General features: G+C 42.0%; 1 protein-coding gene across 2 annotated transcripts in view; it reads right to left on the bottom strand.

Moving 5' to 3' along the window:
* Window positions 1-916: 916 nt before the first annotated feature.
* The window catches only part of LPCAT1 (lysophosphatidylcholine acyltransferase 1), a 159,408-nt gene continuing 133,593 nt past the window's right edge, over window positions 917-26,731 (bottom strand). For both annotated transcript variants that reach the window (XM_077269695.1, XM_077269696.1), the window contains exons 12-14: window positions 10,926-11,024; window positions 7,017-7,158; window positions 917-2,928 (exon numbers count right to left, since the gene is read on the bottom strand). In XM_077269695.1, the coding sequence (XP_077125810.1) occupies window positions 2,747-2,928; window positions 7,017-7,158; window positions 10,926-11,024 (423 nt within the window). In that variant the 3' untranslated portion in view covers window positions 917-2,746. The remainder of the gene's footprint in view (window positions 2,929-7,016; window positions 7,159-10,925; window positions 11,025-26,731) is intronic.

Genomic DNA, 26,731 nt, shown 5'->3' with positions numbered 1-26,731 from the left:
AAGGAGAACAGAGAAGCCTCAGAGAATCTCAAGCTCTCCATGTGTTTCCAAAGCCGAAAACAGTTTGCACAGTATCGGCAACCCTGAGAACCCAACATTCCCAGCAGCTTTCACGTTCTAGGTTTGCCTCTACATTTCACAATAGGAAGGACTGACTTGACATTGTTGATACCGGCACATAACGTGATTTCTTGCAAAGAGATTCCACCCTAAACTTAAAAAAATAAAAATAAAAATGGCCACACATAATAAACCAGAAGTCAAAACAGCAGCCAAACTTTGGTAATTAGATCTTAAATTAACACTCTGGACAAAACCTCCTTCTATAGGCTATGTTCACATCACACTGGTGACGTACGTTCAGCACGTATGCCGCGTAAGCTGTCAATGTACACAATAAAGGTGTTCCCTGTGACAATAAATGTGGGTATAAATTCCTAAATACCCTTAATTGGCAAATCACATGTTTTGTATATCGAGATAATAACTGTAGAATTAAAATAGCCAGACACGTGTCCTAGAATAGGTCCCTGGGAGCATGTGCAGTAGAATCTCCGAGGCACCATCCCTTGTGTGGGAAGTTGTGCCATCAGTGGACATTACGATGTAATACTGGAGACACCAGAGGTACCAAAGAACACAAGGCTGCTTGGCACTGCTGTCCTCCTGTCTCTGAATTCTGGGAAGTTTCTGTGACCTAGAAAAAGCTTGATCGTAACATAACAGGTTATTATTACCAGGTGACCGCAATGGAGCTTCCTACTGCACATGCTCACAGGCATCTGTCTTACTAACATTTTAGATCAGGGTTCTGTTTAATTTCACATTAGAGAAATTCTTAATACTAAATGTGATTTCCTAATAAAAAAAGGCATTTAGAAATTGCTAATAACATTTCCTCTAGTTATTTTTTTTTCTATTCCCGGAGAACACCTTTAAATACGGTATAAATGTGTTCATAGGGTCGTGTCAGCCTAACAGATTACAAATTAATGTCCTTTTGACCCAGGTCTGGCCGATATATTGAAATGAAAATGGTTATGCCACTGTATAGCATTCAGCAGAAGCATCTGTTCGATGTACCGTATATATGTCATGGCATATATATTTAAGGGACACAAATGTGATCTGAATAGAACCTTACTATTTTATGATCATTTTACTTTTAAGTTGGAAATGTGCTTTAAAAGCTATTAAAAAGGCACAGCCCATATGATCCTAGCCCAACATTATGTAGACAGCGCATACAAGATTCACTTTCTGATTACTATTCATCTCTTTTTTATGTAAATCAGTCTATAACAGCCAAAATGTGGCAGGGGACCTGTAAATCATTAATACTTGAAAACAAGAAAATGACCTGTAAATAAGTGTTTATAATACTATGTAAATGTGCAGTGAACACAAAACGAACTAAGTATGTAACACCAAATAAAGTTTGTTCGGTATTCAATGAGGGTAACACAACATAAAAAATGACCTAGAGAAGAACTCACCAAAGTGCACTAGACGTCACCGATTCTGCTGTTCATGCACACTCTGTACAGCATATGGAAAACACATTACATCTCGGATGTGTGCTGGATCTCGGCACAGGAGTCTTAATACTCCAGTGCATCAACATTCAAATAGGAAACTCACAGAGTGCCATAAAAGCAGTGCAACTAGAATATGCCAAAACAGATACATTAGAACAAATACCAAAAGACCTTACACAATATCTCCGGAGGCGGGATGTGTTGTCACTAAAGTTGCATTTACAATGAAAGATTATTGTGAAAGAGCGCTCCTGGGAAAGCTCGTTCAAAAAAAAAAATCTTTGTGTAAACAGGCTGTTGATCACCCGATGAACAAACAAGTCACTCGTTCGTCAGGTGGAATAATTTTTAAGCAGGCTTAAAAATTATCACTCGGCAGTGTGTCGTCCTGTGTAAACAAGGGCAGTGTATGAGCACAGAACGATCTATTACAGATTATACAGGCAGACTGCTCTAAACAAACAGCCTTATAAATGGTCGTGAATCTGTAAATATTTACTCCTTAGCGGTCGTTTATTGCCGACAGTCAATTCATTTGTTCGGACCCAAGGAATCTCATGCTAATGATTTTCAATGGTGGAGGAAATCAGAAATTATAGCAATGGTCACTAATGGTAAGTGATAATGAAGGCCATGAATCCAACCACAATCCAACCAATATGTTTACTAGGATTGTAGTATGTTAGTATTATGCAAAGCGTAAGGGTCCATTAACATAGATCAACAGGCGATACTTGTTGAAAGCTGGTTGACTGCACCTTTAAGCCATAGTCCAGAGGTTTATACATGATCTAACCATCAACTTTCTTAGATTATGCTATAAACCTACATGTCTGTTCAAAGGAAGGTACTTTTTCAAAGGTCTTTTGGTATCTATTGCTTATATCACAGCACACAGTGTGGGCGAGGTATGAAAATGATAACATATATCACTTTAGTCCAGACCACAATGGGTTACCATGTGCAACACTGTTTTCTCCTGTCCTAGTGTATGCAGATGGCACCCTCTGAAGTTATTCAGACCATGTTCCATCTTTGCTTTCCAAACACTTTGATTGTACTAAAAAAACACATAACCAAAAAAAGCAGAACAAAAATAATGGAAACGGTCACAAAGATACAAATAAAAATAGGAGGTGGGTTTAACTATGTTGAGAGGTACAATACACATATGCCCCTCACCAGGAGAGGGAGAGTTCGTTCCAGTTCTAGTTCAGTTTCTTTTGTTCATTATGGTATTCCTCCATGTCTTCAGGTGTGAAATCAGTACAGAAACCGTTAGGGGCAGTGGCAGAAGAACTATCCACACATGTTTCAGAGTCCACCATATTTGGATAAAGAAACATTTCAGCAAAATGTGGGTTTAAAGCAGCAAACCTGTCAAAGTCCACTGGAAAGAAAAAAAAAGTGAAATATTAATATCCTAGAATAAAGAAAAATATCTGATTGCAGTGATCTACAATACATACAGCATGTGTGAAATTAGCATATATTGGCGATCGGCTAGTAACTTGCATGCTTCTAACGATTGACTGTTGTGCATAAGGCCACCTTAACACATCCGGCTTTTTGTCCGTATGAGGTCCATTTTTTAAGGACCGTAAATACGGACACACGCACACCCATTGTATTCAATGGTGGTGCGCACATGTCAGGTTTTTCACACAGACATACGGTCCTTGTGAAAAAACACGCAGACATGGCAGTTTCATGCGTGCACCATGGCTAAAATGCGTGCCGCACATGTGCTCACTGATGACCCACGAATGACATCCGTGTATCATCAGCGTAACATGTACCGGAGCCTGGGAAAAAGCAGCACAGTTCGCGCTGTTCCCAGGCACTGAAGGCAGCTCTGATCATTGTCGCCTGGTCTCCCGGAGATCAGCGCAACCAGGCGACAATGATGTGTGCTGTATTCAGAACCCGCTGTGTACATCTTGCGTAAAATAAAGAATTAAAAAAAAATTGTTGTGGTCTTTTTGATAACCATCAGAGGGAAAGCCCACTGCTGGAGGCCGATGTTACTAATCTGGGAAAGGGGACAGTATCCCAAAAGGTGCCCAGGCTATTAATAACAGACCCCTGAAAAAAAAGTCATCATGTAGGGTCCACCTATAAATTCTATCCTACAAAGGCTAAACAGACATTTGTGCGTTGATATTAATAGATATTGCCCACCCACCCAAGCTACCAACATCAGACCTCAGTTGCCCCAGAAATGGCGCATCCATAAGATGCTCCAAATATGGCACTTAACCTTGCTCTTCCCAGTTGCCCTGGTGTGGTGGCAAGTGGAGTAATAGGGTTGGGGCTAATACCAGCTTTGTATTGTCAACTGACATCAAACCCAGGGCTTAATAATGGGGAGGCATCTATTAGACGCCCCTATTACTAACCTCAGTCATATTGTAAAAAATAAACAGCAAGAATAAAGTCCTGTAATTGAAATAAACACACCCCACCCTCATTTTCCCAATTACGCTAAAAATGAAAATAAAAAACAATGTTCCTCACCTGTCCAACGACAATCCATTTGTCCCATGAAGAAGTCCACCACTGCTACATCTGGATTACATGGCTGAACGGTGGCATGATGTGACTGCTCAGCCATGAATCCAGGACACACTGAGTGGAGATTGGGGAGCAGCTTCACTAATGATCCATAACATCATAGAGGTTACCACCGGTAATGAACTGTGGTATCCTTGATTACGTCATCACTAGCACATGAGAATTTTCAGTGACCTGAGGTAACCTCAATGATGTCACTGAAGCTGCACTCTGATTCTCAGCTCAGTGTCTCCTGGATGCCAAGCTGATCGCATCATGCCACCGCTCAGCCTGCTATCCAGATGAAGCAGAGAAGCATTACGTAATGGGACAAATGGATTATCATCGGACAGGTGAGGAATATGTTGTCGATTTTTAATTTATACTGTAATAAATGGAAAAAAGTGGGTCGGGAGTATTTATTTAAAAAAAGGATTTTATTCTTGCTGTGTGTTTATTTCAAAACTTGCCCTTGGGCTTGATGGCAACTGACATTACAAATCTAACATCAACCCCAGCCCTATTGCCCTATTACCCCACTTGACACAGGGAAAGTGGGAAGAGCAAGGCTAAGGGACAGAATTGGTGCACCTTATGGATGCAACATTTTCTGGGGCGGCTCAGAGGTGCTGTTTTTAGCCTGGGATGGGGCCAATATCCACTGACCCTTTCCAGGCTAATAATATCAGCACACAGCTGTCAGTTTAGTCTTAGCTGGCTTTGATTATAGGGTGAACTCCACGTCAAATTTTTTTTGGGGGTGGGGTTGGAGGGTACTCCCCTATAATATCCAGTAAAGGCTAAACAAACAGCTGTGAGCTGATATTAATAGCCTGGGAACATTTATGGCTATTGGCAGTTTTCCCAGAATATTAACATCAGCCCCCAGTGGTCAGCTTTCCCTTTGCTGGTTAAAAAAAAAAAAAAGTATGTAAGTGAGTGCCCATGCCATTTTTTTTATTATTTATTTTACACACGATGTACACAATCATACAACTCCCATTATGGTTTCCCAGTTGCGCTGAACTCAGCGTGACAATGATGAGAGCTGCCTTCAACACCCTGCACCTGGGAACAGCTAACTGTACTGCTTTTCCCAGGAGTTGGTACATGTCACACACGGATGAGACACATGTACAGCAAACAGATACACGGATGTCACATACGTACACACGGATGGCACACAGACACAGACTACAAATCTCCCCAGTGCTGGTTTTTCCAGTACAGGAAGCACTAAGGGTACTGTCATATAACAATATAGTGCACGTCACTCTGTAATCAGGTGGTGCTCGGAGAGGGATACCACCCCCTTCAACATATAATCAAAAAACTCCGGCACTCAAAAAAATCGTATGCAATTAAGATTTATTCAGATGCAATCCAAAATTCATTCATATGACGTTTCGGTCAATAACTTAGACTCTAAGTTATTGACCGAAACGTCATATGAATGAATTTTGGATTGCATCTGAATAAATCTTAATTGCATACGATTTTTTTGAGTGCCGGAGTTTTTTGATTATATGCACTAAGGGTACTGTCACACAGTGCAATTTTGATCGCTAGGACGGCACGATTCGTGACGTTCTAGCGATATCGTTACGATCTCGCAGTGTCTGACACGCTACTGCGATCAGGGACCCTGCTGAGAATCGTACGTCGTAGCAGATCGTTTGAAACTTTCTTTCGTCGCTGGATCTCCCGCTGTCATCGCTGGATCGTTGTGTGTGACAGCGATCCAGCGATGCGTTCGCTGGTAACCAGGGTAAACATCGGGTAACTAAGCGCAGGGCCGCGCTTAGTAACCCGATGTTTACCGTGGTTACCAGCGTAAAAGTAAAAAAAAAAAAACCGTACATGCTCACCATCTGATGTCCGTCAGGTCCCTTGCCGTCTGCTTCCCACACTGACTGAGCGCCGCAAAGTGAAAGTACAGCACAGCGGTGACGTCACCGCTGCGCTCTGCTCTCACTGTACGGCCGGATCTCAGTCAGAGCAGGAAACGGACGGCAAGGGACCTGACGGACATCAGATGGTGAGCATGTACGTTTTTTTTTTTTTTTTTTTTTTTTTTACTTTTACGCTGGTAACCACGGTAAACATCGGATTACTAAGCGCGGCCCTGCGCTTAGTAACCCGATGTTTACCCTGGTTACCCGGGGACTTCGGCATCGCTCCAGCGCCGTGATTGCAACGTGTGACCGCAGTCTACGACGCTGGAGCGATAATCATACGACGCTGCGACGTCACGAATCGTGCCGTCGTAGCGATCAAAATTGTACCCTAAGACGTGTGAAGGGGGTTTAATGGTAATTGGGAACCTTAACAGGTAAAGGGCTTCAACTACGAGTTTCTTTTAGTTTTCCCACACACACGTATTGTAAGTGTTGCAGGGTTACATGTTCTTTGTTTTGTTTGCTTTTTCTTTGAGGACAGAATTGGCAAAACATTTAAAGTAACAATGGTATAATTGAATTATCCTTCTGGCAATTATGAGTTTACAGTTTTTATGTAAAAAAAAATATTTATATATATATATATATATATATATATATATATATATATATATATATATATATATATTATATATATATATATATATATATATTCTGATGATGTCAAACATGCCTTCTTATTTATAAGGAGCATTCCAGGGTAAAATAAAAGGTACTCTTCTGGCACATCATTATGTTGCCCAGTGGAAAAAAAGAACATAGCTGCACAGCTCATATGAAAACAGTGTGTGATTTTCTGCACACACAAAAAAATTATGCAGAGTTGGATGTAAAATGTTCTCTTTGGAGCTGCACTATCTGCACTGTATTATTTAGAATGATGTAGCAGGATTGGCTGCAGGCCTATGTAAAAGCACAGATAAGACCAACATTTGTACATAAAATCTTCAAAGAATCTATAGCTTACCATATGTGATTTTACTCTTTTCATCCTCATCTATTGCTCTGAAAAGATCTGTTACATTCAGTTCTGACACTCCCAGTGCAGTCTTCAGAATCACTGCCAGCTCCTCTTCTACTATAGTTTTATCATTTTCTGACTGGTACATCTATAGGAGAGTAGAATAGGAGCAACATAATTCAACAGTGTAAGGTTGTAAAAAATGTGGATCTTTCACATCATGAAACATTACCTCCATGCTAAAGAAAATCTGCTGCTACCTCATTTGACAGCAGCATGATGTAGGGGCAGAGTCCCTGATTCCAGCAATGTATCACTTACTGAGCTGCTTGCGGCAGTTTTGATAAAATCCCTGACTTATCCTCTTCGGTTCTACCAGTTCTCTGAATGCAGAGCTCTGTAAACCAGCCCACACCACTGATTGGCCACTTTCTGCTTATGCACAGCGTATACAGAAATCAGCCAATCAGTGGTGGTGGTGAGTTTATGCAGAGCTTATGCATATGAGACTACATGGCAGCAGGTTTACCAGTTCTCTAGTGATAATCTCCTTCTGATAAAGCAGCAATTTTATAAAAACTACCTTAAAACAGCCAAGTAAGTGACCCATCACTGGAATCAGGGTTTCTGTCTACATTATGCTGCTCTCAGACTAAGTGGCAAAGGTGACAGATTGCCTTTAAATATTAGTGAAGACAAATACTGCCATAGATATACATTTTTTAGGACTCCAACAGCTACATATCAGACTTCTTAAAGAATATTAAAAGGCCTCTAAACAGAAGCCACCCTTTCAAAATAATAATTTTTCTGAAAGGATTGATAAGTAATTAAATGTTTTAACCTCTTAGCGACCCAAGTTTGTTGGGGAGTGGATTTTTTGCAGGACAAGTTGTAGATTTGAATGACACCATTCATTTTACCATTAAATTTACTGGAAATCAAGGAAAAATTTCCAAGTGTGCTGAAATTGTGAAAAATACTCCAAATAGTCTTCGTTGTGCTGTAAAATATGACCTGTCAACCCGATTCTGCAGCTTAGTACAATTATGGTGAGTTTTTTGGTAGTTTAGTGGTGAAAAAGAAATAAAAGGTTTTTTTAATGGAGCTGTGTGAAGGCATGTTTTTTGTGTGCTGAACTGCCATTTTCATTGATACCATTTTATAGTACATACAACATTTTCATGGCATTTTATTGTACTTTTTTGGGGGGACAAAATTGAGGTGACCAAACAAATGCAATTCTGACATTTAATGTATGGTTACAATAGATTGGACTTTTGGAGATATGACAATAATAAAAACAGTATGTCTTTTATTTCCATAATTTTATTAGGAAAGGCGTAAGGAATCAAATTTTTAGGTGTTAATGTTAAACTATTTTTTCTTATTTTTGTTTTAAAAAAAAACACATTTTTACTTTATTTTTTAGTCTCTTTAGTGGACTTGAACCTGTGATTGTTCAGTCGCTTATATTACATATACTATGATATTATTATTAATTCCACAGTGTCACAGTATATAGGGAAATCACAATTTTTATATGGAGAGCCTGTAGTTGAGATTCATTGGAAGAGTAAGATTGCAGAAATGGTCCCCGACCGCCGAGGAAACCCATCGGCTCGCTACGATTGCATTATGGAGAGTAGATGGGAGCTGGAGACTGTGCGCACCTGCACTGATGTCATGTACAGCGGGTGAAATAAGTATTGAACACGTCACCAATTTTCTAAGTAAATATATTTCTAAAGGTGCTATTGCCATGAAATTTTCTCCAGATGTCGGTAAAAACTCATCCAATCCACGCAGGCAAAGGAATTATATCAAAAGATGGCCATAAATTAAGTTATGTGTAAATGAGAAATGACCTGTGAAAAAGTATTGAACATGCCTACTGAAATTTATTTAATACTTCGTACACAAGCCTTTGCTGATGATGACAGCTTCAAGAAGCCTCCTGTATGGAAAAACTAGTCGCTTGCATTGCTCACATGTGATTTTGGCCCATTCTTACACATCAGTTCTTTAAGGCCTCTTTCACACTTACGTCGGTAAGGGGCCGTCGCTAAGCGTCGGCGCGCCGTACCGGCGCACGTTGTGAAATTTCGGCACAACGTGGGCAGCGGATGCAGTCTTTCAACATATCCGCTGCCCATTGTAGAGTGCCGGGGAGGAGGGGGTGGAGTTCCGGCCGCGCATGCGCGGTAGGAAATGGCGGACCCGACGTACGAAAAAATGTGCCCTTGAACGTTTTTTTGTGCCGACGGTCCACCAAAACACGACGCATCCAGTGCATGACGGACGCGACGTATGGCCATACGTCACGATCCATCGGCAATACAAGTCAATGGGCAAAAAACGCATCCTGCGGGCACATTTGCAGGATCTGTTTTTTGCCCAAAACGACGGATTGCGACGTACGTCACAAGCCGCAAGTGTGAAAGGGGCCTTTATCCTGAAGATTGCTTGGGCTCGTTCTATGAACTCTGAGCTTTAGTTCCTTCCATAAATGTTCTATGGATTCAGGTCAGGTGATTGGCTGGGTCATTCTAGCAGCTTTATTTTCCCTTCTCTGAAACCAATTGAGAGTTTCCTTGGCGTTGGGTTTGGGATCGTCATGCTGAAATGTCCACCCTCGTTTCATCTTCATCATCCTGGTAGATGACAGCAGATTTTTTTTCACCAGGAATGTCGCTGCACATTTGTCCATTCATTCTCCCTTCAATAATATGAAGTTTGCCAGTACCGTAGGCTGAAAAACAGCCAATTATGGTATTTTTTGGGTGATATGCAGAGCCTTTTGTTCTCCAAACATGGTGTATATTATGGCACCCAAAGAGTTCAATTTTGGTCTCATATGACCAGACTAAATTCTCCCAGTATTCCACAGGCTTGTCTAAATGTTGTTGAGCAAAATTGTAATGTGCTGAAACATGCTTTTTGTTCGCCAATGGAGTCTTTCAAGGTGAATGTGCATAGAGGGCGCGGAAAAATTTGAAACAATTATGCTTACCAATTCCAGATCTTTCTGTAGATCTCCACAGGTGGTCCTTGGTTCTTGGACAACTCTTCTGATAATTAGTTTCACTCATCTGTCTAAAATATTGCAGGGAGCACCTGATCGTGGCCGATGTATGGTCAAATCATGTTCTTTCCACTTCCGGATAATGGCCACAACAATGCTCACTGCAACCTTCAACAGTTTAGAAATTCTTCTGTAACCAATGCCATCCAGTCTTGCAAAAATAAGGTTGCAAAGGTCTTGACAAAGCTTACTGGTTTTACACCATCATGAGATGTTTCTTGTGTGGCACCTTGGTAATTTGACACCTTTCTAAAGTCGATCAGTTAAACCATAACTTAATTTATGGACATTATGGTTTGGTTTCTTTGCCTGTGTGGTTTGGATGGGTTGTTACTAACATCTGGTGAAAATTTCATGTAAATAGCACATTTAGACATATATTTATATAGAAAATTGGTGATGTGTTCATTACTAAATTTCACCTAATATAGATGCCGTTGTCAAAGATTGAGAGTGGCATTTAAGTGGTTAAAACCACAGAGATTGGGGAAAGCTTCAGTTGCTGCAGATACAGCCATTTGCCAGCTATGTAACAAAGATGCATGTCATAGCTCAATAACTGGCTAAAGAAATGTAGAAAAATATTAAAAACTATTAAAGGATATCTTAAAAACATCCAATAAATACAATTTTTTTTAGAACTTTTTTTTAGAACAGGGGCATGTGAAAGGGATAATCATAGTGGTCAGCATGTAATGAAATGCATTTCCTTGCCATAAACCATCAAAGTTTTACATTTTGGGAATGATAAACGCATTGAGAGATAATAACAGAACAGAGTTCAATGCACCCAAGTTTATCACTAAATGAGCAGAGACATTGCTACTTGCCTCGAAAGCCAACTGAATGGTTTCCAGCGTCTTGGAAGGTCTACATACAACAGACAAAGCAATGACATACTCCCGCAGGTCAATGACACTCTCTTCATTCTGAAATGGCAATATGATAAATATAATTAGATATTCTCATTCAAGGAAAAGGCTGAAAGAAAGACTCTAAAATGTCATATGCCTGACTTATTTACCCTTTACATCCCTGCCACTTTATTCCATTGAAAGAAAAACATACCGTATATACTCCTGTATAAGCAGAGTTTTTCAGCACATCTTTTTGTGCTGAAAATGCCCCCCTCGGCTTATACATGGATCAATTGTCCCAGAAACCGGCGGGGGAGCATCGGGCGACAGAGGCAGGAGCCGGCGGCTGCGGCTAAAGCCTGTGATGCTGCTAAAGATAAATGAATATTCATTTCTCTTATAACGCGCACAGTGACACCCGCAGCCGCCGGCTTCCAGAAGACATCCTACTCACCCTCCTGAGAGCCCTCGCAGCATCTCATTGGCGCCAGCAGCTCTTCCTGTGCCTGTGCGATCACATGGCCCCGCTCATTAAGATAATGAATAAGCACGCCTCTCCACCCCCATAGGCATGGAGGGAATATTCATTACCTTAATGAGAGGGGTCACGTGATCGCTTGGCACAGGAAGAGCTGCCGATGCCGGTACCAACGAGATGCTGCGAGGGGGCGTGGAAGACGAGTAGAATGTTTTAGTTTTTTTTTAATAGGAACCATTCATACTAGGATAGGGGATAAGGAGCGATGGGGGAGCCATGCATACCATGACAGCGACGGGGGAGCCATGCATACCAGGACAGGACAGGGGAGCCATGCATACCAGGACAGGACAGGAGAGCCATGCATACCAGGCCAGGACAAGGGAGCCATGCATACCAGGCCAAGAAGGGGGAGCCATGCATACCAGGCCGGGGAAGCCATGCATTCCAGGCCAGGACGGGGGAGCCATGCATACCAGGCCAAGACCCCAGCCATGCATACCAGGCCGGGGAAGCCATGCATTCCAGGTCAGGACGGGGGAGCCATGCATACCAGGCCAGGAAGGGGGAGCCATGCATACCAGGCCAGGACGGGGGAGCCATGCATACCAGGCCAGGACGGGGGAGCCATGCATACCAGGCCAGGACGGGGGAGCCATGCATAGCAGGCCAGGACGGGGGAGCCATGCATACCAGGACAGGGATGAGCGGACAATGCATACCCGGCCAGTTTTCTGTGGCAAAATAAGGTGCCTCGGCTTATAAATTGGGTCAGCTTATACTCGAGTATATACGGTAGTTATTGTAAACTCTGGTGATTAATAACTAGAAAATAAGCAACAGGTACAAGGTAGTCCCAAGATGCCCATTATCTCATATGCATATAAAATATTTTTTTTTCTAGCAACACCACCATAATCTATACTACAGAAATAATTCAAATAGGTGCAAAGTCCTGTTCTTACCTCTGTAAGTGGTATAAATTAGCATTTTGGGTTTGACAACTTCTATCCAGTTTCCTAATAGATATTTACCTTTCTTAATCAATTAACTGGTTTAAAAATGTATGGCCCCAAAAACTAGATCATGTACCTACAGAAATTAATCATGTCACTGCGTTAATTTTCCCTAAGACATCTACAAAATTAGCGTTACGTATTTATTTGTGGAACCACTGCGCTGTGGTCCGGGGAGTGAGCCTGGAGGGACATAACTAAGCAAACACATAGTTCTTCACTAAAGCCCCTGATGATGTTGTTAGACTTGCACCCAGGGGGTCACCAGGTACTACTCAAGGACGGACCCCAGAGCCGTGGCGACTCACTGGTGCAGGTAAACAGGAGCTGGTTAAGACGGATCAGGGACAGGACTAGACACAGGCAGGACGGGTTCAGGTATAGGTACAGCAGCACGGGCAGGATCAGGTGCAGAAAGGGTCAGGTAAATGAGGTGGTCAGGATCAGATTCAAAAAGCACAGGCACAGGAGACCTTACAACAAGGTAGCAGGATATAGACTGATAGCAACTTCAGTTAAGAGACTTCAGAATAGGGTACCTTAAATATCAGACATATACCAGCTATAGGATGGAGACTTTTGTAGCAGCACGTGCTAGCCCTTTAACAGGCCGGGAACGCGTATGCCCTAATCACACTTCTAGGAGACCTGCGTGCGCAGGACATGGGAGGAAAAATGCAGAGGGAGCGCAGATAGGTAAGTGAGCATGATGGCATCCAGCAGGGGAGAGGAAGGGGACTTGTGCAGGGGTGACGCGCTGCGCTAACAAATACAGTAGGGATCTGATTGCTTGCTATGGGTATCTCCTATATTTTCTCATTATACTAGGGTGGGTACGGTATATTTACCTAAATGTCACCATGAATCCTCCGCTCACTGAACATCTAATCTAGCTTAAATGACAATTCAGCATTTGTATCCAAATGAAAACTATGTTAACCACAGGAAATCAAGCAATGGGCAACTTGAAGTACAACACTATATTACCAAAAAGGGCCAAAAAATTATAGCTCTACCACAAAACATGAAATACAACCAAGAACAAAGAATGGGCCTCAGAGCAATTAATCGTTAATATATAATTAACTAGCTGTACTACCCGGCTTCGCCCGGGTTAATGACTGCTGTTAGCAAAATAGAATGTGTTAACAAAAATTTATTCTGCACACAAAAACCACAAAACAAATAGATAGAAATGTAATTATTAAAAGGCAAAAACTAAGCAAATAGAAGCATTTCACAACATATATTAGCTTTGTTATACTGAGAATGTCTTTGTTGCCTATATTAACCAATCAGAGCTCAGGTTAATTAACTGTAGCAAAATAGAAGCTGAGCTGTGATTGGTTGCTATTGGCAGCCTGATAAATCCCCAGCCAACAGGAAGCCCTCCCCCCTGGCAGTATATATTAGCTCACACATACACATAATAGACAGGTCATGTGACTGACAGCTGCCGTATTTCCTATATGGTACATTTGTTGCTCTTGTAGTTTGCTTATTAATCAGATTTTTATTTTTGAAGGACAATACCAGACTTGTGTGTGTTTTAGGGCGAGTTTTATGTGTCAAGTTGTGTGTGTTGAGTTGCGTGTGGCGACATGCATGTAGCGACTTTTGTGAGATGAGTTTTGTGTGGCGACATGCGTGTAGCAACATTTTGTGTGTTGAGTTGCATGTGACAGGTTAGTGTAGCAAGTTGTGTGCAGCAAGATTTGTGCATGGCGAGTTTTGCGCGTGGCGAGTTTTATGTGTGGTGCATTTTGAGTATGTGCAAGTTTTGTGTGAGGCAACTTTTGCATGTGGTGCAACTTTTGTACATGTGGCAATTTTTCTGTGTGTGCAAGTTTTGCATGAGGTGAGTTTTCCATGAGGTGAGTTTTGCACGTGTGGCGAGTTTTGCGTGAGCCTAGTTTTGCATATGGCGAGTTTTGCATGTAGCGAGTTTTGAGTGGTGACTTTTGTGTTTCGACTTTTATGTGGCGAGGTTGGTGTGTGTGTGTGGTGAAATGTGTGCTGAGGGTGGTATATGTGTTCAAGCACGTGGTAGTGTGTGGCGCATTTTGTGTTTGTGTTCATATCCCCGTGTGTGGTGAGTATCCCATGTCGGGGCCCCACCTTAGCAACTGTACGGTATATACTCTTTGTCGCCATCGCTCTCATTCTTTAAGTCCTCATTGTTCACATCTGGCAGCTGTCAATTTTCCTCCAACACTTTTCCCTTCACTTTTTCCCCATTATGTAGATAGGAGCAAAATTGTTTGGTGAATTGGAACGCGCGGGGTTAAAATTTCACCTCACAACATAGCCTATGACGCTCTCGGGGTCCAGACGTGTGACTGTGCAAAATTTTGTGGCTGTAGCTGCGACGGTACAGATGCCAATCCCGGACATACACACATACATACATACACACATTCAGCTTTATATATTAGATATACCTGTATGTAATCTCCTGTATATAGTATATACCTGTGTGTCATCTCACCTATATATAGTATATATCTGTGTGTCATCTCCTGTATATAGTATATACCTGTATGTCATCTCCTCCTATACATAGCATATACCTGTGTCATCTCCTCCTGTATATACTATATACCTGTAGGTAATCTGCTCCTGTATATAGTATATACCTGTGTGTCATCTCCTCCTGTATATAGTATATACCTGTATGTCATCTCCTCCTGTATGTAGTATGTACCTGTATGTCATCTCCTCCTCTATATAGTATATACCTGTGTGTCATCTCTCCTGTATATAGTATATATCTGTGTGTCATCTCCTCCTGTATATAGTATATACCTGTGTGTCATCTCCCCTGTAAATAGTATATACCTGTGTGTCATCTCCTGTATATAGTATATAGCTGTATGCCATCTCCTCCTGTATTAGCCCTCGTTCACACGTTATTTGGTCAGTATTTTTACCTCAGTATTTGTAAGCTAAAATGGCAGCCTGATAAATCCCCAGCCAACAGTAAGCCCACCCCCTGGCAGTATATATTAGCTCACACATACACATAATAGACTGGTCATGTGACTGACAGCTGCCGGATTCCTATATGGTACATTTGTTGCTCTTGTAGTTTGTCTGCTTATTAATCAGATTTTCATTTTTGAAGGATACCAGACTTGTGTGTGTTTTAGGGCGAGTTTCGTGTGTCAAGTTGTGTGTGTTGAGTTGCGTGTGGCGACATGCATGTAGGGACTTTTGTGAGATGAGTTTTGTGTGGCGACATGCGTGTAGCAACTTTTTGTGTGTCGAGTTGCATGTGACAGGTTAGTGTAGCAAGTTGTGTGCAGCAAGTTTTGCGCATGGCGAGTTTTGCGCGTGGCGAGTTTTATGTGTGGTGCCTTTTGAGTATGTGCAAGTTTTGTGTGAGGCAACTTTTGCATGTTTTGCAACTTTTGTGCATGTGGCAATTTTTCTGCGTGTGGCAATTTTTCTGAGTGTGCAAGTTTTGCGTGTGGCGAGTTTTGCACGTGTGGCGAGTTTTGCATGTGGAGAGTTTTGCGCGTGGCGAGTTTTGAGCGGCGACTTTTGTGTTTCTACTTTTATGTGGCGAGGTTGGTGTATGTGTGGTGAAATGTGCACTGAGGGTGGTATATGTGTTCGAGCACGTGGTAGTGTGTGGCGCATTTTGTGTGTGTGTTCATATCCCCGTGGTGGTGTGATTATCCCATGTTGGGGCCCCACCTTAGCAACTGTACAGTATATACTCTTTGGTGCCATCGCTGTCATTCTTTAAGTCCCCCTTGTTCACATCTGGCAGCTGTTAATTTGCCTCCAACACTTTTCCTTTCATTTTTTCCCCATTATGTAGATAGGGGCAAAATTGTTTGGTGACTTGGAAAGCGCGGGGTTAAAATTTCACCTCACAATATAGCTTTGACGCTCTCAGGGTCCAGACGTGTGACTGTGCAAAATTTTGTGCCTGTAGCTGCGACGCCTCCAACACTTTTCCTTTCACTTTTTCCCCATTATGTAGATAGGGGCAAAATTGTTTGGTGAATTGGAAAGCGCGGGGTTAAAATTTCACCTCACAACATAGCCTATGACGCTCTCGGGGTCCAGACGTGTGACTGTGCAAAATTTTGTGGCTGTAGCTGCTACGGTTCAGATGCCAATCCCGGACATACATACATACATACATACATACACACACACACACATTCAGCTTTATATATTAGACTAGCTGTACTACCCGGCTTCGCCCGGGTTAATGACTGCTGTTAGCAAAATAGAATGTGTTAACAAAAATTTATTCTGCACACAAAAACCACAAAACAAATAGATAGAAATGTAATTATTAAAAGGCAAAAACTAAGCAAATAGAAGCATTTCACAACATATATTAGCTTTGTTATACTGAGAATGTCTTTGTTGCCTATATTAACCAATCAGAGCTCAGGTTAATTAACTGTAGCAAAATAGAAGCTGAGCTGTGATTGGTTGCTATTGGCAGCCTGATAAATCCCCAGCCAACAGGAAGCCCTCCCCCCTGGCAGTATATATTAGCTCACACATACACATAATAGACAGGTCATGTGACTGACAGCTGCCGTATTTCCTATATGGTACATTTGTTGCTCTTGTAGTTTGCTTATTAATCAGATTTTTATTTTTGAAGGACAATACCAGACTTGTGTGTGTTTTAGGGCGAGTTTTATGTGTCAAGTTGTGTGTGTTGAGTTGCGTGTGGCGACATGCATGTAGCGACTTTTGTGAGATGAGTTTTGTGTGGCGACATGCGTGTAGCAACATTTTGTGTGTTGAGTTGCATGTGACAGGTTAGTGTAGCAAGTTGTGTGCAGCAAGATTTGTGCATGGCGAGTTTTGCGCGTGGCGAGTTTTATGTGTGGTGCATTTTGAGTATGTGCAAGTTTTGTGTGAGGCAACTTTTGCATGTGGTGCAACTTTTGTACATGTGGCAATTTTTCTGTGTGTGCAAGTTTTGCATGAGGTGAGTTTTCCATGAGGTGAGTTTTGCACGTGTGGCGAGTTTTGCGTGAGCCTAGTTTTGCATATGGCGAGTTTTGAATGTAGCGAGTTTTGAGTGGTGACTTTTGTGTTTCGACTTTTATGTGGCGAGGTTGGTGTGTGTGTGTGGTGAAATGTGTGCTGAGGGTGGTATATGTGTTCAAGCACGTGGTAGTGTGTGGCGCATTTTGTGTTTGTGTTCATATCCCCGTGTGTGGTGAGTATCCCATGTCGGGGCCCCACCTTAGCAACTGTACGGTATATACTCTTTGTCGCCATCGCTCTCATTCTTTAAGTCCTCATTGTTCACATCTGGCAGCTGTCAATTTTCCTCCAACACTTTTCCCTTCACTTTTTCCCCATTATGTAGATAGGAGCAAAATTGTTTGGTGAATTGGAACGCGCGGGGTTAAAATTTCACCTCACAACATAGCCTATGACGCTCTCGGGGTCCAGACGTGTGACTGTGCAAAATTTTGTGGCTGTAGCTGCGACGGTACAGATGCCAATCCCGGACATACACACATACATACATACACACATTCAGCTTTATATATTAGATATACCTGTATGTAATCTCCTGTATATAGTATATACCTGTGTGTCATCTCACCTATATATAGTATATATCTGTGTGTCATCTCCTGTATATAGTATATACCTGTATGTCATCTCCTCCTATACATAGCATATACCTGTGTCATCTCCTCCTGTATATACTATATACCTGTAGGTAATCTGCTCCTGTATATAGTATATACCTGTGTGTCATCTCCTCCTGTATATAGTATATACCTGTATGTCATCTCCTCCTGTATGTAGTATGTACCTGTATGTCATCTCCTCCTCTATATAGTATATACCTGTGTGTCATCTCTCCTGTATATAGTATATATCTGTGTGTCATCTCCTCCTGTATATAGTATATACCTGTGTGTCATCTCCCCTGTAAATAGTATATACCTGTGTGTCATCTCCTGTATATAGTATATAGCTGTATGTCATCTCCTCCTGTATTAGCCCTCGTTCACACGTTATTTGGTCAGTATTTTTACCTCAGTATTTGTAAGCTAAAATGGCAGCCTGATAAATCCCCAGCCAACAGTAAGCCCACCCCCTGGCAGTATATATTAGCTCACACATACACATAATAGACTGGTCATGTGACTGACAGCTGCCGGATTCCTATATGGTACATTTGTTGCTCTTGTAGTTTGTCTGCTTATTAATCAGATTTTTATTTTTGAAGGATACCAGACTTGTGTGTGTTTTAGGGCGAGTTTCGTGTGTCAAGTTGTGTGTGTTGAGTTGCGTGTGGCGACATGCATGTAGGGACTTTTGTGAGATGAGTTTTGTGTGGCGACATGCGTGTAGCAACTTTTTGTGTGTCGAGTTGCATGTGACAGGTTAGTGTAGCAAGTTGTGTGCAGCAAGTTTTGCGCATGGCGAGTTTTGCGCGTGGCGAGTTTTATGTGTGGTGCCTTTTGAGTATGTGCAAGTTTTGTGTGAGGCAACTTTTGCATGTGTTGCAACTTTTGTGCATGTGGCAATTTTTCTGCGTGTGGCAATTTTTCTGCGTGTGCAAGTTTTGCGTGTGGCGAGTTTTGCACGTGTGGCGAGTTTTGCATGTGGAGAGTTTTGCGCGTGGCGAGTTTTGAGCGGCGACTTTTGTGTTTCTACTTTTATGTGGCGAGGTTGGTGTATGTGTGGTGAAATGTGCACTGAGGGTGGTATATGTGTTCGAGCACATGGTAGTGTGTGGCGCATTTTGTGTGTGTGTTCATATCCCCGTGGTGGTGTGATTATCCCATGTTGGGGCCCCACCTTAGCAACTGTACAGTATATACTCTTTGGTGCCATCGCTGTCATTCTTTAAGTCCCCCTTGTTCACATCTGGCAGCTGTTAATTTGCCTCCAACACTTTTCCTTTCATTTTTTCCCCATTATGTAGATAGGGGCAAAATTGTTTGGTGACTTGGAAAGCGCGGGGTTAAAATTTCACCTCACAATATAGCTTTGACGCTCTCAGGGTCCAGACGTGTGACTGTGCAAAATTTTGTGCCTGTAGCTGCGACGCCTCCAACACTTTTCCTTTCACTTTTTCCCCATTATGTAGATAGGGGCAAAATTGTTTGGTGAATTGGAAAGCGCGGGGTTAAAATTTCACCTCACAACATAGCCTATGACGCTCTCGGGGTCCAGACGTGTGACTGTGCAAAATTTTGTGGCTGTAGCTGCTACGGTTCAGATGCCAATCCCGGACATACATACATACATACATACATACACACACACACACATTCAGCTTTATATATTAGATTACAAATGATGTACAGTAAGATATCTTTAAAATTAATAAATAGGATAAAGCAGGGGGATATTGACACCTAAGTGCCACATCCAATAAGGTTAGTACATAATACAAAAAAAAAAAAATGTCATAGATTGTCCAAAAAACAATGCAAAAAAACACAATTATCTTCAATAGCAATTCAAATATTCGGAAAAGCAGCACATGCAATTAATATCAGTAGAATGGCAGGGATAATAAAACTAAAGAAGCGCTGCACTAAGAAGACATATAAACACATTGAGAATATTACATTATATGAATAGGATCACTCATATAACATAGTAATATAGTTGTTAAGGTTGAAGGAAGACTTTAACCCCTTCACCCCCAAGGGTGGTTTGCACGTTAATGACCGGGCCAATTTTTACAATTCTGACCACTGTCCCTTTATGAGGTTATAACTCTGGAACGCTTCAACGGATCTTGGCGATTCTGACACTGTTTTCCTGTGACATATTGTACTTCATGATAGTGGTAAAATTTCTTTGATATTATCTGCGTTTATTTGCAAAAAAAATGGAAATTTGGCGAAAATTTTGAAAATTTAGCAATTTTCCAACTTTGAATTTTTATGCCCTTAAATCACAGAGATATGTCACACAAAATACTTAATAAGTAACATTTCCCACATGTCTACTTTACATCAGCACAATTTTGGAACCAAAATTTTTTTTTGTTAGGGAGTTATAAGGGTTAAAAGTTGACCAGCAATTTCTCATTTTTACAACACCATTTTTTTTTAGGGACCACATCTCATTTGAAGTCATTTTGAGGGGTCTATATGATAGAAAATAACCAAGTGTGACACCATTCTAAAAACTGCACCCCTCAAGGTGCTCAAAACCATATTCAAGAAGTTTATTAACCCTTCTGGTGCTTCACAGGAATTTTTGGAATGTTTAAATAAAAATGAACATTTAACTTTTTTTCACAAAAAATTTACTTCAGCTCCAATTTGTTTTATTTTACCAAGGGTAACAGGAGAAAATGGACCCCAAAAGTTGTTGTACAATTTGTCCTGAGTACGCCGATACCCCATATGTGGGGGTAAACCACTGTTTGGGCGCATGACAGAGCTCGGAAGCGAAGGAGCGCCATTTGACTTTTCAATGCAAAATTGACTGGAATTGAGATGGGACGCCATGTTGCGTTTGGGGAGCCCCTGATGTGCCTAAACATTGAAACCCCCCACAAGTGACACCATTTTGGAAAGTAGACCCCCTAAGGAACTTATCTAGAGGTGTGGTGAGCACTTTGACCCACCAAGTGCTTCACAGAAGTTTATAATGCAGAACCGTAAAAATAAAAAAATCATATTTTTTCACAAAAATTATTTTTCGCCCCCAATTTTTTATTTTCCCAAGCGTAAGAGAAGAAATTGGACCCCAAAAGTTGTTGTACAATTTGTTCTGAGTACGCTGATACCCCATATGTGGGGGTAAACCACTGTTTGGGCGCATGGGAGACCTCGGAAGGGAAGGAGCGCCGTTTGACTTTTCAATGCAAAATTGACAGGAATTGAGATGGGACGTCATGTTGCGTTTGGAGAGCCCCTGATGTGCGTAAACATTGAAACCCCCCACAAGTGACACCATTTTGGAAAGTAGACCCCCTAAGGAACTTATCTAGATGTGTTTTGAGCGCTTTGACCCACCAAGGGCTTCACAGAAGTTAATAATGCAGAGCCGTAAAAACAAAACAAAACTTTTTTCCCACAAAAATTATTTTTCAGCCCCCAGTTTTGTGTTTTCCCGAGGGTAACAGGAGAAATTGGACCCCAAAAGTTGTTGTCCAATTTGTCCTGAGTGCGCTGATACCTCATATGTGGGGGGAACCACCGTTTCGACGCATGGAAGGGCTCGGAAGTGAAGGAGCGCCATTTGGAATGCAGACTTAGATGGAATGGTCTGCAGGCGTCACATTGCGTTTGCAGAGCCCCTAATGTACCTAAACAGTAGAAACCCCCCACAAGTGACACCATGTTGGAAAGTAGACCCCCTAAGGAACTTATCTAGATGTGTGGTGAGTGCTTTGACCCACCAAGGGCTTCACAGAAGTTTATAATGCAGAGCCGTAAAAATAAAAAATCCTTTTTTTTCCCACAAAAATTATTTTTTAGCCCCCAGTTTTGTATTTTCCCAGGGGTAACAGGAGAAATTGGACCCCAAAGGTTGTTGTCCTATTTGTCCTGAGTACGCTGATACCCCATATGTTGGGGTAAACCCCTGTTTGGGCACACGGGAGAGCTCGGAAGGGAAGGAGCACTGTTTTACTTTTTCAACGCAGAATTGGCTGGAATTGAGATCGGACGCCATGTCGCGTTTGGAGAGCCCCTGATGTGCCGAAACAGTGGAAACCCCCCAATTATAACTGAAACCCTAATCCAAACACACCCCTAACCCTAATCCCAACAGTAACCCTAACCACACCTCTAACCCTGACACACCCCCTAACCCTAATCCCAACCCTATTCCCAACCGTAAATGTAATCTAAACCCTAACCGTAACTTTAGCCCCAACCCTAACCCTAACTTTAGCCCCAACCCTAACTGTAGCCTTAACCCTAGCCCCAACCCTAGCCCTAACCCTAATGGGAAAATGGAAATAAATACATTTTTTTTATTTTTCCCTAACTAAGGGGGTGATGAAGGGGGGTTTGATTTACTTTTATAGCGAGTTTTTTAGCGGATTTTTATGATTGGCAGCCGTCACACACTGAAAGACGCTTTTTATTGCAAAAAAATATTTTTTGCGTTACCACATTTTGAGAGCTATAAATTTTCCATATTTTGGTCCACAGAGTCATGTGAGGTCTTGTTTTTTGCGGGACGAGTTGACGTTTTTATTGGTAACTTTTTGGGCACGTCACATTTTTTGATCGCTTTTTATTCCGATTTTTGTGAGGCAGAATGACCAAAAACCAGCTATTCATGAATTTCTTTTGGGAGAGGCGTTTATACTGTTCCGCGTTTGGTAAAATTGATAAAGCAGTTTTATTCTTCGGGTCAGTACGATTACAGCGATACCTCATTTATATTATTTTTTTATGTTTTGGCGCTTTTATACGATAAAAACCTATTTTATGGAAAAAATAATTATTTTTGCATCGCTTTATTCTCAGGACTGTAACTTTTTTATTTTTTTGCTGATCATACTGTATGGCGGCTCGTTATTTGCGGGACAAGATGACGCTTTCAGCGGTACCATGGTTATTTATATCTGTCTTTTTGATCGCGTGTTATTCCACTTTTTGTTCGGTGGTATGATAATAAAGCGTTGTTTTTTGCCTCGTTTTTTTTTTTTTTCTTACGGTGTTTACTGAAGGGGTTAACTAGTGGGCCAGTTTTATAGGTCGGGTCGTTACGGACGCGGCGATACTAAATATGTGTACTTTTATTGGTTTTTTTTAATTATTTAGATAAAGAAATGTATTTATGGGAATAATATATATATTTTTTTTTCATTATTTTGGAATATTTTTTTTTATTTTTTTTTTACACATTTGGAAAAATTTTTTTTAACTTTTTTACTTTGCCCCAGGGGGGGACAATACAGATCGGTGATCTGCCAGTTTGCATAGCACTCTGACAGATCACCGATCTGAGAGAAGTGCAGGCTGCTTCACAGTGCCTGCTCTGAGCAGGCTTCTGTGAAGCCACCTCCCTCCCTGCAGGACCCTGATCCGCGGCCATCTTGGATCCGGGTCTGGAGCAGGCAGGGAGGGAGGTAAGACCCTCGCAGCAACGCGATCACATCGCGTTGCTGCGGGGGGCTCAGGGAAGCCCGCAGGGAGACCCCTCCCTGCGCGACGCTTCCCTGCACCGCCGGCACATCGCGATCATGTTTGATCGCGGTGTGCCGGGGGTTAATGTGCCGGGAGCGGTCCGTGACCGCTCCTGGCACATAGTGCCGGATGTCAGCTGCGATAGGCAGCTGACACCCGGCCGCGATCGGCTGCGCTCCCCCAGTGAGCGCCGCCAATCGCGCTGGACGTACTATCCCGTCGGTGGTCATACGGGCCCACCCCACCTCGACGGGATAGTACGTCCGATGTCAGAAAGGGGTTAAGTCCATCTAGTTCAACCCACATCCTAACCTAACATGCCCTAACATGTTGATCCAGAGGAAGGCAAAAAAACCCATGTGGCAAAGGGTAAGCTCCACATTGGGGAAAAAAAATTCCTTCCCTACTCCACATACGGCAATCAGACTAGTTCCCTGGATCAACACCCTATCATGGAATCTAGTATATATACCCTGTAACATTATACTTTTGCAGAAAGGTATCCAGTCCCCTCTTAAATTTAAGTAATGAATCACTCATTACAACATCATACGGCAGAGAGTTCCATAGTCTCACTGCTCTTACAGTAAAGAATCCACGTCTGTTATTATGCTTAAACCTTCTTTCCTCCAGACGTAGAGGATGCTCCCTTGTCCCTGTCTCAGGTCTATGATTACAAAGATCATCAGAAAGGTCCTTGTACTATGTATGTATGTATGTATGTATGTATGTATGTATGTATGTATGTATGTATGTATGTATGTATGTAATATATTATATATATATATATATTTGGACCCGTAGAAGCGCAGTGTTAGCGCGAAACGGCCGTAGTCCTCCCCCGCTCACACGAGCTCGCTCTCCCCCGGCCTTAACCACTTCTTCTGGATGTTTCGTTTACAATAAAGGATTTATTTTTATTGAAGACTGGTGAGTGCCCGCACAATTTCTTTCTTGAAAAACGTTACATATATATATATATATATATATATATATATATATATATATATATATATATATATATATATATATATATATATATATAGTTGTCCAACTTTGGGTACAACTTTCATCAAATTATTTTTTTACTTAAATGTATATAATTGTGGGTAAAAAATATTTTTACAATTACTTTTACAATTCAGCATTATTAAAAATGTTGTACTGTTTGCCTGCTGTTGCCTCCGTGTTGCACTGTAAAGTGCTGGCTGCAGCATGAGCCAACTGAGAATTTGTCGGTCATCCCACTGTGACAGTTTGACAGTAAGTTTATAATGTTTTTATATGTCTCTCTCTGAGCTCATCTCAATCTGTTTTATGACCACATCAAAATTGAAAATGCAAAGAAACAAAGAGCCAAAGGCCTAACGGTGCAATATTTGTAGACATCAGTTGAGTCTACGACTAGCAACCCTTAAGGTACCGTCACATTTAGCGACGCTGCAGCGATCTAGACAACGATGCCGATCGCTGCAGCGTCGCTGTTTCGTCGTTGTGTGGTCGCTGGAGAGCAGTCACACAGACCGCTCTCCAGCGACCAACGATGCCGAAGTCCCCGGGTAACCAGGGTAAACATCAGGTTACTAAGCGCAGGGCCGCACTTAGTAACCCGATGTTTACCCTGGTTACCAGTGCTAATGTAAAAAAAAACAAACACTACATACTTACATTCCGGTGTCTGTCCCCCGGCGCTGTGCTTTCCTGCACTGACTGTGAGCGCCGTCCGGAAAGCACAGCGGTGACGTCGCCACTGTAATTTGCTTTACGGCTGGCCGGCGCTGACAGTGCAGGAAAGCACAGCGCCGGGGGACAGACACCGGAATGTAAGTATGTAGTGTTTGGGTTTTTTTACATTTACACTGGTAACCAGGGTAAACATCGGGTTACTAAGCGCGGCCCTGCGCTTAGAAACCCGATGTTTACCCTGGTTACTAGTGAAGACATCGCTGAATCGGCGTCACACACACCGATTCAAAAATGTCTGCGGGAGTCCAGCGACGAAATAAAGTTCTGGACTTTCTGCTCCGACCAACGATGGCACAGCAGGATCCTGATCGCTGCTGCGTGTCAAACTCAACAATATCGCTAGCCAAGACGCTGCAAAGTCACAGATCGCTAGCGATATCGTTCAGTGTGAAGGTACCTTTAGACTATGTGCACATAACTATGCATTGAGGTACAGCCAGTCTGTTTATTGTTCTGCATAGCCTCTAATGGATTCAAGGCACGTACATTTTTATGATGGAACGCATAGGGCTATGTGTGAGGATAGAAAGGTTTATTGTACCTAGAGTAGTGTAGTTTTTATCTTTGTTCAGCTCTCCTATCAGTCCTTTCCCTGTTTGTTTTTTTTTGCCATCTGCCTATAGGGTTTATCCAACGCAATGGCTGCTACTAATAGCTATTTATCTTGATAGAGATATATATATATATATATATATATATATATATATATATATATATATATATATATATATATATATATATATATATATATATCCTAGGTTTTAGAGGAGGAGATTAGAAAAATAAAAATACTGAAGCAAAAGATGTGGTCTGTACTAATATCCCTTATCCTAGTATATATGGTCTCCTCATCCCTATCCTGGTATGCATGGTCCCTTCATTCCTACTCTGGTATGCATGACCACCTCATCCCTATCCTGGTATACCTAGCCTCCTCATCCATATCCTTGTTTGCATGGCCCTCATTCCCATCCTGATATGCATGGCCCCCTCATCCTTATCCTGGTATGCATGGCCCCTTCATCCCCATCATGGTATGCATGGCCCTCACCCCTATCCTGAAATGCAGGGCCCCCACCTCCATAGTGGTATGATTGGCCCCCCATCTCCATCCTGGTATTCATGGCCCATCAGAAAAACATTTAAAAACAAAAAAACAAACAATTATACTTGTCTTGCTGCGCTCCCTTGCAGCTTCCTGTTCCAATGCAAGCAGCTGATTTATGCTTGTAAACAGCGCATGGCAGAGAGGTCATGCACTGCTTACAAGCCGAGGACAGATGCCGGAATACTCACTGCTCACCACGCCGGGATTATGTGCGTGGAGAGCAGTGAGTATTCATTGCTCTTTAGTAGCGAGCACAGGGTCAGCTGCTGGCTTCCAGCAGCGGCTAGGCGTTCACGTGTGCCCGCTACTAA

Source organism: Ranitomeya variabilis, chromosome 6, assembly GCF_051348905.1.
Source record: "Ranitomeya variabilis isolate aRanVar5 chromosome 6, aRanVar5.hap1, whole genome shotgun sequence".
Taxonomy (NCBI): Eukaryota; Metazoa; Chordata; class Amphibia; order Anura; family Dendrobatidae; genus Ranitomeya; species Ranitomeya variabilis.
This window is presented reverse-complemented; position numbering and strand designations above follow the sequence as displayed.